Source organism: Spodoptera frugiperda, chromosome 18 (genome assembly GCF_023101765.2).
Source record: "Spodoptera frugiperda isolate SF20-4 chromosome 18, AGI-APGP_CSIRO_Sfru_2.0, whole genome shotgun sequence".
In the NCBI taxonomy this organism is placed as follows: Eukaryota; Metazoa; Arthropoda; class Insecta; order Lepidoptera; family Noctuidae; genus Spodoptera; species Spodoptera frugiperda.
In genome coordinates, this window is record NC_064229.1 from 10,812,043 (window position 1) to 10,828,746 (window position 16,704).

Consider the following 16,704-nt stretch of genomic DNA (forward strand, 5'->3'; position numbering starts at 1 on the left):
AAGGTCAGCCAGCCGATTTCTCTTGTTAGCCCTTTGTCTATAAAGTGACCCAAACGTGCCCTTTACGTGCGAACTTGAACCTTATGCAGGAAGTAATAGAAGTGTGTCCGTGTATTGTGTTCCGCGAGACAATTTCGCCGTTATCTCCGCACGGTGTGTAAGCGTAGAAAGTGTCCCATTGGTAGGGTGGCCATGCGGTTTGAAGAAGCCAGGATATTTCTTCGTTTAACTATCGAAGATAATTATTTTTGCTTTCTTTTATTCTTGTACCAAGCATAATATTAATGAGTTATTGTAAAATACTACTCGTAACTTTCTTAAAATGTAATAAATTTTATTCAGTTACCAAGTAAATAAATTATACATTAATCAACTTACACATAAAAGCCATTCCTATGACAATTTTATATTCTACTACTACAACCTTTCTCCAAAACTGCATTTATCTAAACAAGTTTCTATGAAAGAAATCATGCCTCAAGCGTTTAGCTAATAAAATACAATCTACGACCAAGACCCGGCCCAAACAAAAATAATACACCGAATATATTAGCTCAGAAACTATTTGCAATACAAACAAACTGACAGCGCCGATCCATTTGCAAATAAACTCCAACAAGCAACAAAAACGAGACGTGTCAATATGACCAGTTCCGTCAGTACACTGCTGGTAGAACCACCTTCAAAGGTGAAGGTCGTCATGGAAACTAGGTACAACACTTGTGAATCACCACTCCAGCGAGATGCCACTGAGATGACGTAACAAAAATGTCCTTTTAAACAACCAGACGTCGCCATTTTAGGAAATTAATGATGATTGTCTTTGCCAAATTTAGATAAGTCACATAAAATAGATTTTCGTTTCCCAACTAAATTTTTGGTTAATTTACTAAAGGTATATAAAGTTTTATGTGTCGTCTATTTACTCAGAATTAACTTGAAGCGTTAATATGACTTTTTGTATTGACTTTGCTATTACATAAAGACAATTCTAAAGAAATAGACAATACTTAAATACATAGCAGTAATGGACAAGACAATTAAATCTATTAAATATAATTACTTACCGGAGCTCAATCATTAATCAGGAGTCTTATGGCTAATGGTATAAAAATGCATACAATGCTGAATCACGAATTATTTAAGTGACTATTGTTCAATACAATCATATGTTTCTTACAACATAAAACTAGTTTTTGTAGAATGCAGGAAGCATGAACGACTAATTCACTTATATATTTGTATTTAATACAAAAAATACAATAGTTGTTTGTCTTGGAACATAACCTCGCGAATTCCTCGAACGATTTTGATGCGATTTTCCTTTCCGATAATGAACTGAGTTAGACGCTTGAAATACCCGTAGGCGTATTATTACTGCATCGAAAATCTCCACTTTTTCTACCTCGTAAATCGATATATTTTATGCGATCATCGATGTTTTTGCACTAATACCTTGGCATTTAAACGCTATAAAATTATATCCTTAACATTTAGACTGTCTAGATTTAATGTAGAACTATGCAACACTAAATTCTTGCTAGAATTAGTATTAAATTATTCGGATTCGCACCATCTTGTATAATTATTCGGATGGCGTAAACCTGCATTTTAATCAATTAGATATATCATTTCTAAATGGAAATAAGGCAACATTTGCAAGAACAACTTTGATTAAAATTTGTTATACAAAAAAATAGTAGGATTATTCCGACAAAGTCCCGAAAGTATGGTGGTCAAGCAAGTACAATGCCTCCCATTTCGCTGCGTCTGCGCGGCGATAGATCGCGTCATGTGTGCACCGTGTCATTTGAATGGGTAATTGATCGCGTGTCAACAAATAGGTACCGATCAGATATAGCAGGTATTCAGGCCATATTGTACGGACATTATTTAAATGTAGTTCAAGTTTCTTCGGCATTTCGTGTCAAATTATTTTTTGTGCACACCTAGAAAGTATCGTGTGACGGGGCGCATAAAAAAACGTAGAAACTAAACGGTTTTACGACGCAAACTACAAGTCATTGATAATAGCGACATTCTACGTACAACAATTGCATTCTTTAGGTCTTACAGAACAGAAAAAATGCTTTAAAATTCTGAGCCTAACATCAAAACCCAAATACGAAAACAAGCAGAATATTGGTCAATGACAGCGAGGTTTAGTAATACCCGCATTGTTATATAAAGAATACCTACAATAAGACAATGTACAACGTTTTTTAATTGAACTAATGCATTCACGCGTTAAAACTAATAATGTAACAAAACATTGTGCAAAATAAAATAGTTTTATAATAACAACTGGTTATAGATTAAGAAATAATATAATTTATCTGTGTTGTGTCGCGCAACCGCGCGCGAGTCTCGGCGCGCCAGTACTCCGCCGCGCGCGCCACCGAACGGACGTCTGTTTCCAATAACGGTTATTTCCGAAATAACCGAGCGATTGTAAACTTACTACTGTTATAGTTATACGATTCTCCTTGTATACTACCAGTTATTGTGTGAGTTTTCTCGAGTTCTGTATAAATTAAAGTTTTGTGAATACGATTTTAGTTTAGTTATCTATTGTAAGATCTAACACATGTTTTAGTTATCGCCAGTTCGATTCGTGTCCCGTCCAGCATATTCTTTGCTATCTACAATAGATAGTGGATAACAACATTGTATCGTAAAATCTCAACGATATTTTTTCTTCCGCAGGTAAACGGGACAAGTAAAATGGACCGCGGAACACCGATAGTGATGTGCTAGTGTTGTGAATAACGGTTAATAACGAGTTAATAGTGGTTGATAGCTATGATGTGAGACAGTTGTGGTTGTCAAGATGCCGTCAGACAGTGGTTCGGCGTGGTCGCCGCCAGCATCCAACAGTGAGAGAAGATTGAGCAACTCGTCCGATGGAAGCGCCGGGAGCGGATATTCTAAGGCTGTAAGTAGTTTTTTTATTCAAAACTAGAATGTTTGGCCAGCCTCACGTGTTATTTTTTACTCAATTGCTTTCAAAAGTTTCGTTCGTGCAATACTGTTAGTGTTACGTGCAAGATTTTTGTAGTCCACTCTTATTCGTAATCTCGGCCATATTATAAAACGCGAGGTCATTTTAAAAGCGTGTAAAATACAAATACCGTTCCTTTTTACTTCGTACCAAAACATTGTCTTCCGTGAACGTAGTGTTAAATACACTTGAGAGCAAAGATACGGAGCCAGCTAGCGTTTGTATTTTCGTTTTAAAGAACCGTATATAACTTTGAAATTTGTTATTCGTTTTACCACTCTTATTTTAAAGATGCTTAATTGAATTGCCTTACATATGACTTAGGCTTCCAATTAATGAAGCACTTTTATCAAAAATTGAAAAAGACGAAACGCTGTGGTTCCCTATCATTGCTCCCAAGTGTAGGATTGTGAACAGACTTTGACAAGCTAAAAAATAACAAAAAGTGTAACTACCTAATCGAATTCAGATTGAGACATGTATTAATATTATATCGTATTTAACTATTTAGAAACATCGTCAATTGCTATATCTACCTAAATAATAAATAACAATTCGTTTAAAAGCAAAGTCTCAGTTTTATAATCCGTCTTAACAACAAATATACATTGAGTCATTTTCTTCAAAACTGATAATCGATCTTAATTATGTATTTAGTTCGTTCTTTGTAAGTTAGTTGTTTGTGATAAGAACTAGGTACTCAACTGATAAACGGTGTAAACACTACGATGCTATTTTTTTATAGAAACTTAACATAAACAGTGTTAAGTAGGTAATTCAAGCTTGAGTAAAGGCTGTGTGGTGTGCCTAAGTGTTTATTGAGTAATAAAACTCTGATTCTTAGAATTTTCCTATAAATTGATCATAAATTGACCTCGTCCTAGTTGCTTACCTTCAGTCATCGATTTATTATGTCATCATCATCGCATAAATGGAAAAAATACTAGTATTAATCATAATGTATAGTACCTACACTACAGGCAAAAGCAGTCTTATTACAATGCGTAAAAAATATATTCAGATTCCATTAATGTTTTGCCCAATTTGAAAGTGTTGAAAATTAAAAATATATTCACGTTCAGAAATGATTTATCGCTTTTTACCTATAACAACAAAAAACGACAGCCTAAGGAACTGGTTTCACTCAATTAATTCACGCCAAATAGTAAACATTACGCGTTATTTCAAATGAAGAAAAAACACCACAAAAACGGTTAAAAAAATAACGTTATCACATTCTCTTATTAAACAGTGACTTACGTACGCCAGGAAATTTGTCAATCACCAATTGATTAGCAACGGCAGACCAAATAAGCCAATATTTAATTTTAAAATAACGTTTAACCGAAGGTAAATAGAAGGCAGCGATGCGTTACGAATAACTTTCACTGTCGTTATTCGCCGTGGATAACTAGTTATTTTTTTATATTTTATTTAAATAATCCGTTATCCACTCTCTTGTTACGCACTATTCGGTGGAATAATGTAGTAACTATTTGTTTTGTTATATTATTTTTATTTTCTATTTTTTTATTTGGAGTTGGATAACCGTAATGTGTATTGTTTTATTACTTTGTGTTCTAAAATTGAATTATTACGGATTTAGAACTTTTTGGAATTAACTGTTCTTAGTTTTAACGGTCAATAATCAATGTTAGGTAGTTAGGTTAGGCACTAGTTATGCAGTTTTAAAAGACTAAAACGACTCGACATACTAAATAGCCTTGAAAATGAATGAGCAAGTGAAATTCCGATTGCGACACTAGCAGGCGTCAGGTGTCAATGGAAACATTTCGCAATGCACACAAATTCTCAGCAATTATGTAAAAGTTTCGTATAACTAACTAAAGTGTGAGAATGGTCATATTTTTTACTTATTTTTCTTCAACCATACCTACTGAGATCCTGAATTCTTTACAAGACATTAGTTACTCTCCTTGCTATCTTTTAGATTCGTCCCTAATAAAATCAGAAACCAATCAATACCGTGTCAATAGTTAGTTAGTTTAATTCACACTCTGTAGAAAAGTGGTGAATTCCCAGCAGTGGCAGAATTACAGGCCCACTCTAGAACTATTTACAGACAAATTTAACCCCTATTACATAGAAATTTGTTACTTATATACACACAACATCACGCCTTTTATCCCCGAAGGGGTAGGCAGAGGTGCACATTACGGCACGTAATGCCGCTATACAATGTACCCACTTTTCACCATTTGTGTTATAAGTCCCATGTAATAGGGAGTGAGCCTATTACCATATAACTACTATAACTTGAGCATTATGCATCTAACACAATTTATCGTTCCTTTATTCCAATTTATGCACGATTATCGTAGTTTTTTACGCTTGATCACGTTTTTATGTATTGGATTCTAGTAAATAATAGTAATACATACAAAACTAGAATGGTAAGGTCATGTATGTTAAGTAGAAAGCAAATGACTGCATTGGTTACGTAACTTGTGTAATCGCGATACTTTTTCGACGGTTATCTGGAGTTCATTGACCCTGTTAATCCGAGAGCTAGAAGATTATTCCTAAGTAAGAGTGGCAAAAAGTTTGCTACTGCATGAACTGTTTTTACTTGTAGTCGCATTTCGGTTGTGATGTTGGTCTTTTTGTATTTGTAGTAGTGTTTGTTGGTAGCTAAATAACAGATTAACTTGTATAATCTTACCAACTTACTTATTGTGTAATCTTTAGGATATATTGTAATCGTAAAGTAAACAATTGTAAATTAACTAAAGACTCGAAGGTAAGTAGTAGAATTATGTTGGTTTTTAGTTGATTTAGTATGTCTCACGATAGTTAACTATTACAAAAATATAGTAAACAATTGTGTTTTACCTAAAATCAAAACCTAAGTCTCATTGCGGCTTATAACTATTAAGTGTGATGTACAATAAAGTAAAAAAATAAATAAGTTAAACGTGGCTTTATTATCGCAATACGATTTCTTTCTGTGTTTTAATCTTAAGTGCGTTTACAAACATACAAATTCATATGCACATAGCACGCAAACCCGGAACAACAATACTTATAATTGACAGACAAACATAATTGTTTTGTTTTATCATAGTTATTTACCTATTTACAAATATCTTTTATTATATCATATTATGAACATCCATAAATTGGGAAACAAAACAAATTGGACGAACAATAATAAAATACCTATTTCTTTAATTTATAACTTAACTAATAGTTATTTGATATTGATAATTGTTACGTGTGTAATATGCAATTGTTTTGCAGTAATTTTAACGCGATTTAGAACAATTATTAGTAGGTAAACAATATTAGGTATTTGTTTTTATAGATTCTGGATAGCAATAGGTCATTGTGTGTTTATGACTGATAGTTACATAGACAATAAAATTCTAAAATTTATTTGTCTACTGATGTGATCTTAAATTCCAAATGCAGTCGACGAATCACTTGGCATATCCTTAGTGTTCCTTTAATACCTAAAAAACGATTCAGACCTATTTTAAATACCAAGTGTTATTTTTCTACGTATGATTAAAAACCAGTGCATCAGGCTACCTCAACTTGTGTTTTTTTTTAACTTAATTTATTTTGTCCAAAATCGATTAAAGAACTTTGACAGATTGTGGTGTTGTCTCACTCATGAGTAGATAGAAGTTGACTAGTCCCATCAGCCCGGTCCACCTGTAATATTATGCGCACAAACTCGACTACAAGTATGTCGGACATCGTGTAACCAGCCTTAATTATATTGCAAAAATAACACTCCGGTTCTCGATACAGGAATCGATTGATACCGATTAAATCGGTCATAATCGTTGTATCATCGCATCGAGTTGTTGAGAATCGAGGATGTTTGCGATTAATCGAAATTAGTGTGCTCTTTCTTATGTTTCCCACGATATGATTTAGTTAATTGAAGTGTAAATATATAATTTTAATATTAGGTAGTTTATTCTACATTTGAAAAGGTAGTGTAGGTCACCCTACATGCGGATTGGCTAGCGGGGCTTCGTCTTGAAAAGCAGGAGTAGGAATGGGATGGTTTTTAGTCCTCTCGTCTTGCCTAAGGCGGAAGAAGACATTGGATGATTTTCCCCCTCAAAAAGGACACCTTCTAGCTAGGTAGACTGATGATATACGTAAAATAGCTGGTTGAAGCTATTTGAAGAGTTGAAGATCGAGTTGTCTAGCAATAACTATACGGAAACGATGATTAACAAAATAATTACTAACTACCTACTTACATTGAAGCAATAATTCACTGTCGGTTTTTAATTTATTATAGAACCTTATTGTATGGTAATCACTTAAGAGTATCAAAGGAAATACGTGTCTGCAGATTATGCAAAGTTCTTCATTAAATACCTAACTATTAAAATATTGTCACTTATAATAGTTAATACTAATATTAAAATAGCTTTGCTTTGACTACACTTATGAGTTGTGGTGTTTAGGCAGCGGGCTACTGTAAAATTGTTTCGTAGATTCAACACTCACGAGAGATTTTTTTAGTCGTTGCCCCACACTAGGTATTTTTTCTGTATCGTGGGTACGTTCACAAACATATAATTCCACTTACTCATGACACTCAGACCCGAAACAACAATTTGCGGATCACACAAAGAGTTTCTCCGTGCGGGAATCAGACCCGCTACTCAGTCAACTGTGCTGTCACCCAAAGTCTTAAGACCACATCTTCACAAAGATTCACAAACAAATGCCATTTAAAAAACAATTAAATCACTGTTACATGACAACAAGCTCTTAAGAAGAGGTCAGACTCTCAAAGTGGTCCTTTCTCTGCGCAAGGGCATATAACATATGCAACCGGTCTCATTATCAGTGATTACACTGCACTGATACTGTATCAAGGTGATTGGTTAACAAGGGCAATGTTTGACTTGGTCCTAAGAGTCGGAATAATTGTTATCTAATAATAATCGACCTTACACTTGTTCGAATAACAGTTGTAATTGTATCTGTCTGAACTAGTTATTGTCTTAACTGTTTTGTGTCTCAATGATATTGAACTTTTCTTTGCCTTTCACATTTCTTATCTTACAAAATAAAATTATTAGATAGTTACACCTAATTGTCACTATTTGTGTGATGGATGATTAGGTATTTAGGAATTGTAGCTGAAAGTGTGACCTATACCTATGCCTAGGTCCTAGGTACTACACTTGTTTTCATAACATCACTAGTTAAATGAAGTCTTTATTTATGTACAGTGACAGATTGAGAATGCAATACTAAATAACATGTAGTCTACTAGGTACTAAGTCGTGACGGATTTCTACTCGATCGATCTCAGATCATTTGAATACCACACCTAGTTTATCTACTCACTAGTTGGTTCCGTGGGAAAATAATAGGCTAATCAATATGGAACTATTTTGCATTACAATTGGGTGTAGGTTTCTTGTTAATTGTTCAGTTATTGTTTGCGCTCCAAAGGACCAATGGCTTTTGGTCCTTTCGTCCGAATTTTGAAATTTGATTGTTGTTGAATGTAAAACACCATGCTCTGGTCTTTTGTTCATATTTTCACGTTCCGAATATAATAAAAGAGTAACTAATATGGTACTTTGAGTACCTAATTGTTGAAGTTACCTAAGTTTCTTAATGGTAAATTTAAAACTTGATAAAGCGAAAGAGGTAGTTATGTAAGATTCGTAAGAATTGCCGTTCCATTGTCTCTGCTATCCTAATGGGAGACAGGCATGAGGTTATAAATGTAAGTAAATTCAATACCTATATCTGTATGCTTATGTGGTAGACTAGAGCGTTGGTCACTCATTTTAAATTTATCATTATCATCATCAGACATTAGACCATTTCTATACTTTCCATGTATATTTTACCAACTTTGCCCACATCGCAGTCTAAGAGTAAGTAGAATTATCAGTTATCACCAAACAATCAAGATTTTTTGCACAAAGCAACACCCACACTCTCGCATTTAACTAACTACGTTATTATTAAACTTTGCAAAAGTAACAAACAGGTTCCCGTTTTCCTTGTACCAGGGTCCCGAATCCATTGATGGCAGGGTCTCAGGTAGGCCTGTAGATAGTGTGCACTGTGCAGTGTGCAGTGCTGCCACGGCCAATCTCGGTCGGAACACAATGTGCAGCCGCATCTGGTATTTTTGTGCACCTGTCGCCCGGACTTGGGTAGGGTTGGCACCTGTTTTAAAAATATTTTTTTAATGGTGAAAGAATTACCGAAATACCTACATTAGTTGGGTCTTAAAAAGGAATTAAAACAGTTCTATAGTTATTTGTAACTGTGGTATTAAAAGTTTATTTACAATAATTAATTAACTAGGTTTGCTGGGACCAAATAATACCACGAAACAGAGCATATTAATTTACCGTTACTGACTGACTGACTGACAGGTAACGCACAGCTCAAACTACGACCTAGGAAGCTGAAACTTGGCATATATGTTCCTTAGGGACTGTAGAGGAGCACTAAGAGAGGCTTACTCTAAATTCCCACGGGGACGGGAATCATATATTTATGTGTACGAAATCGCTGTTCATACCATATGTATGTATACCATATAAAATACACACACCCATATAAAAATATGTAAATAAATAACTAAATCTAAAATCTCAGTATCAAATCAGATACAACATACAAGTATTAAATATTAAATCAATGTAACGTGTTGCAATTTCCACCATTTCAGTCTACAAATATTGACACTAGATATATTTAATTATGCATTTATTTACAGACACACTGACATTTCCACTGACGTGTCAGATTAATGTTTATTGCTTAATCTCTGACCCGAGAGCGTTCAAACGCAACGCCGCAGTCGGTTAATGAATAATTAGTAAACACTTATAGAAATAATAATATGTAAACAATATTATGTTATGCAGTGGAAAAAATTTTAGTTGTTTTGAGGCTCTTGATCATTTTCTTCTATGTATCAGTAACCTTAGTATGACTTTGTTTTTAGTTGAAATTAATCGAAACGAGAGCGTGTTCGGTGCACTGATAAGCCGGAGCGAATGAACTAACCAATCAGAGCGTCGAACGTCGAACGCCGAGTGGCGAAACCAAACTCATACTAAGCCCTCTGAGCACCAATCGCGCTCTTGTTTCAATTACTTTAAACGTAAAACAAATTCATACTAAGGGTGCTGTTTGTAGATTTAGTTTCAGAAGACGAGCTTGTTATGTCAATTACCAATCTCTAGTAGTTAGGTATTTACTTATAAACAAGGTAATCACAATAGAATTCTTTACCTCACTAGGTCTCGTTTATCAAGTTGGCACTAGAACATAGCATCACCTAGGTTTGAACTAAGGATCTCTAGTTTTGTAGCTACATCTTCACATATCCACATTTCAAGATGAGACAGCCCTATCTCTGACATTTCGCTGCGCCCGCGCACCGGTCGGCCTTCGAAACGTATCGTTCGTTCGATACGTTCGGAAATGCTAAGGGTCATGACTTGGGAACCATCTGGTATACCTCCAGGGTATCTGTACAACTATGAAATGCTTTTAGTACTGTTATCACGATTGTGATCTTATAATGTAGTGTAGGTAGTGAAGTAACCTTCCTATACAAAAAAAATGTCTGCAAAATTATGCAATGTCTAGTAGGCTTTAGTACTTATTTACTAATAATGCCAATTCATAGGTATCCATGTACCTACAGTTAACCGACTGGGTTATGTTTTTCGAGAGTATGTATGTATGTTTGTATAATTGTTTGGTACGCTCTGCAACCTAATGATGGATTTTGGTTTGATAGGTGTCGTTAGATTCGTATTTGCTGTGAGAGTGACACTGGATATATCAAAATAATAAAACTAAAATAAATTCATATTCATTTGTTACGTTATTCGTATGGTTGCAAGTGCAACTCTTGAGTTAAGGGTAGCAGGTTGTATACCTAAGTGGGCAGTGCACAGTTGTTGTTATTATGAATCGAAATTCTGAGGAATTCTCCGAAATTTCGAATCGACGGTTACAGAATAACCCAGCAGATTTCAATTAGGATTTCATATACTTATATGTGATATGACTTAGGAATATTATGTCGTTTCAAATTATGACCTGTTTATGAGCATAAGTCACTATAAACTTACATAAAACTGTAGTAGTAAATAGTTAGACTTATTCAGATAAGGGCTTAGTACGAGTTTGTTTTGCTTTTAACGAGATCGAAACGTTGGTTCATTTGCACCGGCCAATCAGAGCTCCGAACGCGCTCTCGTTTCGTTTTCGTTTAACGTAAAGCAAACTCGTACTAAGGGTACTGGGTACTTATTAAGTTTAAACTAACTATAAGGAACAAGATTAACGATCACGAGTAATTTGTAATTAACTGGCAGTTAAAGTAAGAGCGTCTGTTACCACCTTCCGTGACAGTTAAGTGCGTAACTGCAGTAATGTTTGCCAGTTATAATTATACGGTTTACAATCAATCCGTAGTTTAGGTACACGCGAATGTATGTAGTTAGTTATATTACGTTCTGTGGTTTTGCTTGTGAAATGTATGTGACATAAGATGATGAATAATATTTCCGAAAACGGTGGTAGTTGCTTATATTTTGTTCATTAATAGGTATATGTTTTTCGCCTGTTATATATGTATTATTGGTTTTATATTGTTATAGTGACTAATTTGCAAAAAAAGAAAATTATAGCTAACTATGTCAATATTAACGTTTGTAATGGTTATTTGCATTTCAGAGTGACAATAATTACATCAGGTTTTATTGCATTTCCTAACCCCCAAAAAGGCCGGCAACATACTTGTAACGCCGCTGATGTTTCGAGTGTCCATGGACAGCGGCGATTGCTTACCATCAGGTGATCCGTCTGCTCGTTTACCAGCTTATAAAAAGAAGTCAGAAGTCATTGCCAGTATTAACTAACTACTAAACTTATTACTTAAATAAAATCAATTACATATCTATACTTACGATAGTTATTCGGCCTCGTCACGTGCAACCTTCTCAAGTTATTACCTATCAATTTCAGGCATAGGTAATCATAACAAATTAGGCTTCAAACAGTTATTTATTGCTAATACATAGATTATGTATTATGAAATGGTGAGGTTTATACATTAAGATGGATATGATACATAGGTATGTCCATTGCAATATTATCGCAATGAGAGATCTAATTAAATACCTAATTTGAGAACTCCTAAAATTGAAGCTACTCTCTGCTATTTTTTCCGAAACTCACATAGTTAGTTGAAGCTATCGAAACTATGTAACCAAGAATTGTATTGTGAATCTGATTGAAAAAGAGTAACCTATGGAGTTTCTTGCTCGTTCTTCTCCATAGGAATCTACACTTTGGAACGAGCAAATAGCTTCACTAGAGGACTGACCGACAGACAGACAGACATTTTGAATATTATTATATTATTTACTTTGACATTCAAAAGTGCTTATCTGATCATAACTGTAGGCAACTATAAAATAAAGCCTATTAAATAAATTACTACGTTAACAGTTACTATTATAAATACCTAAACAATAAATACACTCACACATTCGCCATTTTAATTACCAATTGTGAAAGCCTTACAAGTAGAATAGATAACAAACAACAATCATTTCCGTACCACTCTCTGTTACCGAAACCGGGTGACCGATACCCGGTATCAGGAAGTAACAATAAAATGTCGCACTTGACCTTATAACAACCGGTACCTATTACTTGCCACACAAAAACAATCCTTATTGCTACTGTACTATTATCTAATATCGATTTGCATTCATAAATACTTTTTGTTTAGTTTATGCAAATTTGTACTTTGTTACTTGCAATTGTAAGTTGATTTTGCCGTGTGTTAGTTTTAGTTACTACACGACTCTTTAGCGAATCGATTTAGTTTGCAGTTTAAAATAGTTAGCAGGTGTGTTGGTTTAAAAAAAGCCCAAAGGCGATGTCGGAAATGCAATAATTATAATTACCATTCAATCGTGAACGTAAAACGAACGTATAACCAAACATAATTACTGTACTGAACAAATGAATGAGTTACATATTATTATTAGTTATATGAATGAAATGATTTGGAATAAGGCCATTTTTATGAAATAAGCTGGTAGACGACGAGCAGATGGTTCACCTGATGGTAAGCAATCGCCGCCGCCCATGGACACTTGAAACACCAGGGTCGTTACAAGTGCGTTGCCTGTCTTTTGGGGGTTAGGAATTTAAGGGTTGTTGGGGAATCGGGGATTGGGAAGGGGGTAATTGGGTCTCTGTTAACCTTACTCACACAACGCAAGCGTTGTTTCACATCGGTTTTCTGTGAGGCCGTGGTATCACTCCGGTCGAGCCGGCCCATTCGTGCCGAAGCATGGCTCTCTCACACTTAGTGGCCATAGAACACAAAGACCATAAGTTGGACAGTTCACTGTCCAAAAGTAGTTTGTAAACGTTTCGTGTCTTTTCAATTTAAACTGTTTTCCTTCACGCTCGGTTATCACACTTTCTTTCTTTTATTTTGAAAGTTCAAATATTCAATTTTGGCCCTTTGTTCTTTTCTCCATACTTTCTTTAACATCAAGTGTGTTACAGGAGTAGTGTTTAAGATCTAGGCTATTTTTGGCCCAAAAGCACTAGTTTAGAATCTAGAATTTAGATGGGCTGTATACAACCTTAGACTATTCTAGATTTTTCTTCTAAATAAGTTATTTTATCAAACGTTTTTTTATTATTTTACAGTTAGTGTGCTAAATTGTGTTTACAAGTGCCATAGTTGTTTTGTTTAAAAATCATTATTTAATCCACTTGTGATATAAACGATAATAGGAAAACGGTAAAATAAAAGAAACAAGACAATGTTCTCATAATCTTATCACCAACTCTAATATCAAAAATATAATCCTTATGATAGCCAAGAATGTGTGTTAGAAGTTCATTAAACTTTAGTCCAAACATTAACTCGGCAGACACAACGCAGCTCAGACTAAGATAACAAGATAATAATTATGTTCTACAAGGAAGCATTTGGTATAAACACAAGCAACTCAAGTTTATACTATCCCAATTTACAGATTATCAAGTTTATTACAAAAGTAATACCAATTTTTTATATGGGACACGCTCGCTACAACCTCCCAAAACCGCTACAACTCCTGTAAGCCAAAAACTACAGTAGATACAACCAAGAAAACACCGGAACACTGAAGCAATACATAACATCAAAAATCTCTATTTTTTATTAAGTGTCCTGAAAAGAAAAGTACCTTTAACCGACGAGCATGCATGAAAAGACTGTTGATGAAGCGAAAGAGGTGTGTAAGAATCGTAGCAATTGACGTTCCATTGTCTCTGCCTACCCCCATGGGAGACAGGCTTGAGGTTATGTATGTATGTATGTATGTATGTGTCCTGAAAAGAGAAATGTATACGTGTTCCGTAAACCAACGAAGGCTCCAACAAAAATCCTCATTTACAAAACTCATCCTAAAACCTCCTTCATTTCCGTCCTACCCTCATTCCCAGTCTTTACAGACTATGTCCATGTGAACATGTCCCACTTTACTTTACGGCCGCGCTAAATACCGGCCAATGTACTAAGGCTTCTGTTTGTACTCAGTAATGACTCGTCTACTGAAATTTTAACCACAGTTAGCATAGATGTGTTAAATGTGAATGAGAATCAAAGAAAAGGTGATACATTGTATCGTGTAAACGGTGGCCTAGTTGTAACGCCCACTGGGGGGCAGCCATTGATATGTTGTCAATGGTAGGTCATGTGGTAGACAAACATTGTAGCTATGAAAAGATTGGTGTTGCACTGTTGCAGCTTGGTCAAAGACCTAGTGAGTTCTAGTGACTCGTTTTAGAATTAAATGATGGTCATGTGTGAGTAACTTGTAGTTGAATATAGTTCAATTGGTTTAAGGTGCAATTCTAGGTCGAATTGGATTTTTGCGGACTAGTTTTTTTAGAGCACGGAGTCTAGGATTGTGCCTGGTGTCTGATATAGGTTAGCCCACTATTTTTATTGCGAATATTTAACTGTTTAAACTTGGGTAATTACATTTTATATTTGTAGATCTGCCCTACCCAAATAAAAAGAGTGTAATATTAAGAGTATGACGCAGCGACATTTTTATTACAAACGGCAAAGTACCCATGCCTCCACAAATGACCTCGCCTTTCAAAATTTGCAAGTAATGATCGGAAATTACCTTCAAATATCAGATTCCTTTTACAAGCTCAAGAATTGAACTCCAATACTAATGTAACCTAAACTCGATCCGATGTTATTGATAACCGCAAAATGAAATTGAAATCTAGTTCTGGTGAGTCTACTTCCATTCTATAAATCAGAATCACGCCTTTATGTTTTTAGGGTTCCCTAAAGAGTGAAAATGGAATCCTAGTACTTTGACTGCTCTCCGTATGTCGATCGCCAGGTTGTCCATGGTCCATGACCATAGTTAGATAGTTGAAATTTTCTGACAAATCATGTAATATTATACCAAAAAACAGAAAGTATTTAAGTCTTTATCGTCAAAAATGATCTCACCTTTAATATGTTTTTTGCTGTTTTATAGGCAGTAGTACGGAATCCCTCGTGGACCAATCCAATCTGTACTTCGACGCTTTTTTTTCTTCGTGGCCTTGTCTGAGATTATTCTAACCATTGTGGTCCAATTTCGACCATTTTATTTTTTATTTTAGCCTTTTGCGGTTGAGAGAAGGATAGTCGAATGTTCTCGCTCTGAATTGGATCAGCTACCTGATTCCTTACTTTCTTTCTTTTTGTTATTACCTCTGATTTTTCGGACTAGATGCTTTTTTATTGATTTTTAATGCTTCTTTTTGATTTGAAACGTGAAATTATCTTAGCCTTTGATACCATTTCTAGTATCGTGATCTGTTACATTGTCTTACTCTGATTTAAAGTGATCTTTATCCATAAGGAGGTTATTTTCTTAAGCTTTGCATTTATAAGGCAATGACGCACTGTGTCCATGTTTTAATTCCCACGTTAATACAAATATTTGTACGATCTTCGCATCTGTGTCATCAGTTTATGTTTATAGAAGCCGGCTTGAATCCAGTACACGTCATAGTTTGTATTGGTCATGATTCAATAGCAAGATTCTTTGCAAGACTGCATAGAGAACATAGATGTAGACCTGTTGCAATTCTAAACAATTTTCTAACTTCTCTTTAATGTTCAGGTGATCTGTTTGCCCGTTTACACTCTGTTCTATAAAAGTACTATTCAGTAACCTTAGTATGAGCCTGCTTTACGTTTAAGGTAATCGAAACAAGAGCGCGTTCGGCATTGAGCCGGCCAATCAGAGCGCTGAATGCGCTCTCGTTTCGGTTACTTTCAACGTAAAGCAAACTCATACTAAGGGTAAGGGATTTATGAAACTGAACATGATAATTAGTTAGATATGATTTGTCTAATTTCGAGACCAAACACAACTCCTTAAAGCCACAACCTAACTAGACATTAGTAGACAAACGGCTAGTACATACTCAATCACAATAATGAATTCTAATTAACGTGACAATCGTACCAATATATCTTTTAATTAATTATATCGATCCAACGGTACCTTACATTGTGTGTAACTGCATCTAACTCGCATCGTAGCGTTGTCAACAAGATCATAAAATTTTATCGTGCCTCGATAAATATACGATACTTATTGTGTTCCACTAATTATCGC

At 34.9% G+C, this 16,704-nt stretch overlaps 1 protein-coding gene across 5 annotated transcripts in view; it reads left to right on the forward strand.

The window, feature by feature from the left end:
* The window catches only part of LOC118277913 (LIM domain only protein 7), a 178,039-nt gene that overhangs the window by 87,244 nt on the left and 74,091 nt on the right, over positions 1-16,704 (forward strand). For 3 of the 5 annotated variants that reach the window (XM_035596928.2, XM_050700231.1, XM_050700232.1), the window contains exon 3: positions 2,707-2,935. In XM_035596928.2, the coding sequence (XP_035452821.2) occupies positions 2,831-2,935 (105 nt within the window). In that variant the 5' untranslated portion in view covers positions 2,707-2,830. Of the gene's footprint in view, positions 1-2,340; positions 2,508-2,706; positions 2,936-16,704 lie in introns of those variants that run through there. The other 2 variants (XM_035596927.2, XM_035596930.2) reach the window with 1 other exon arrangement.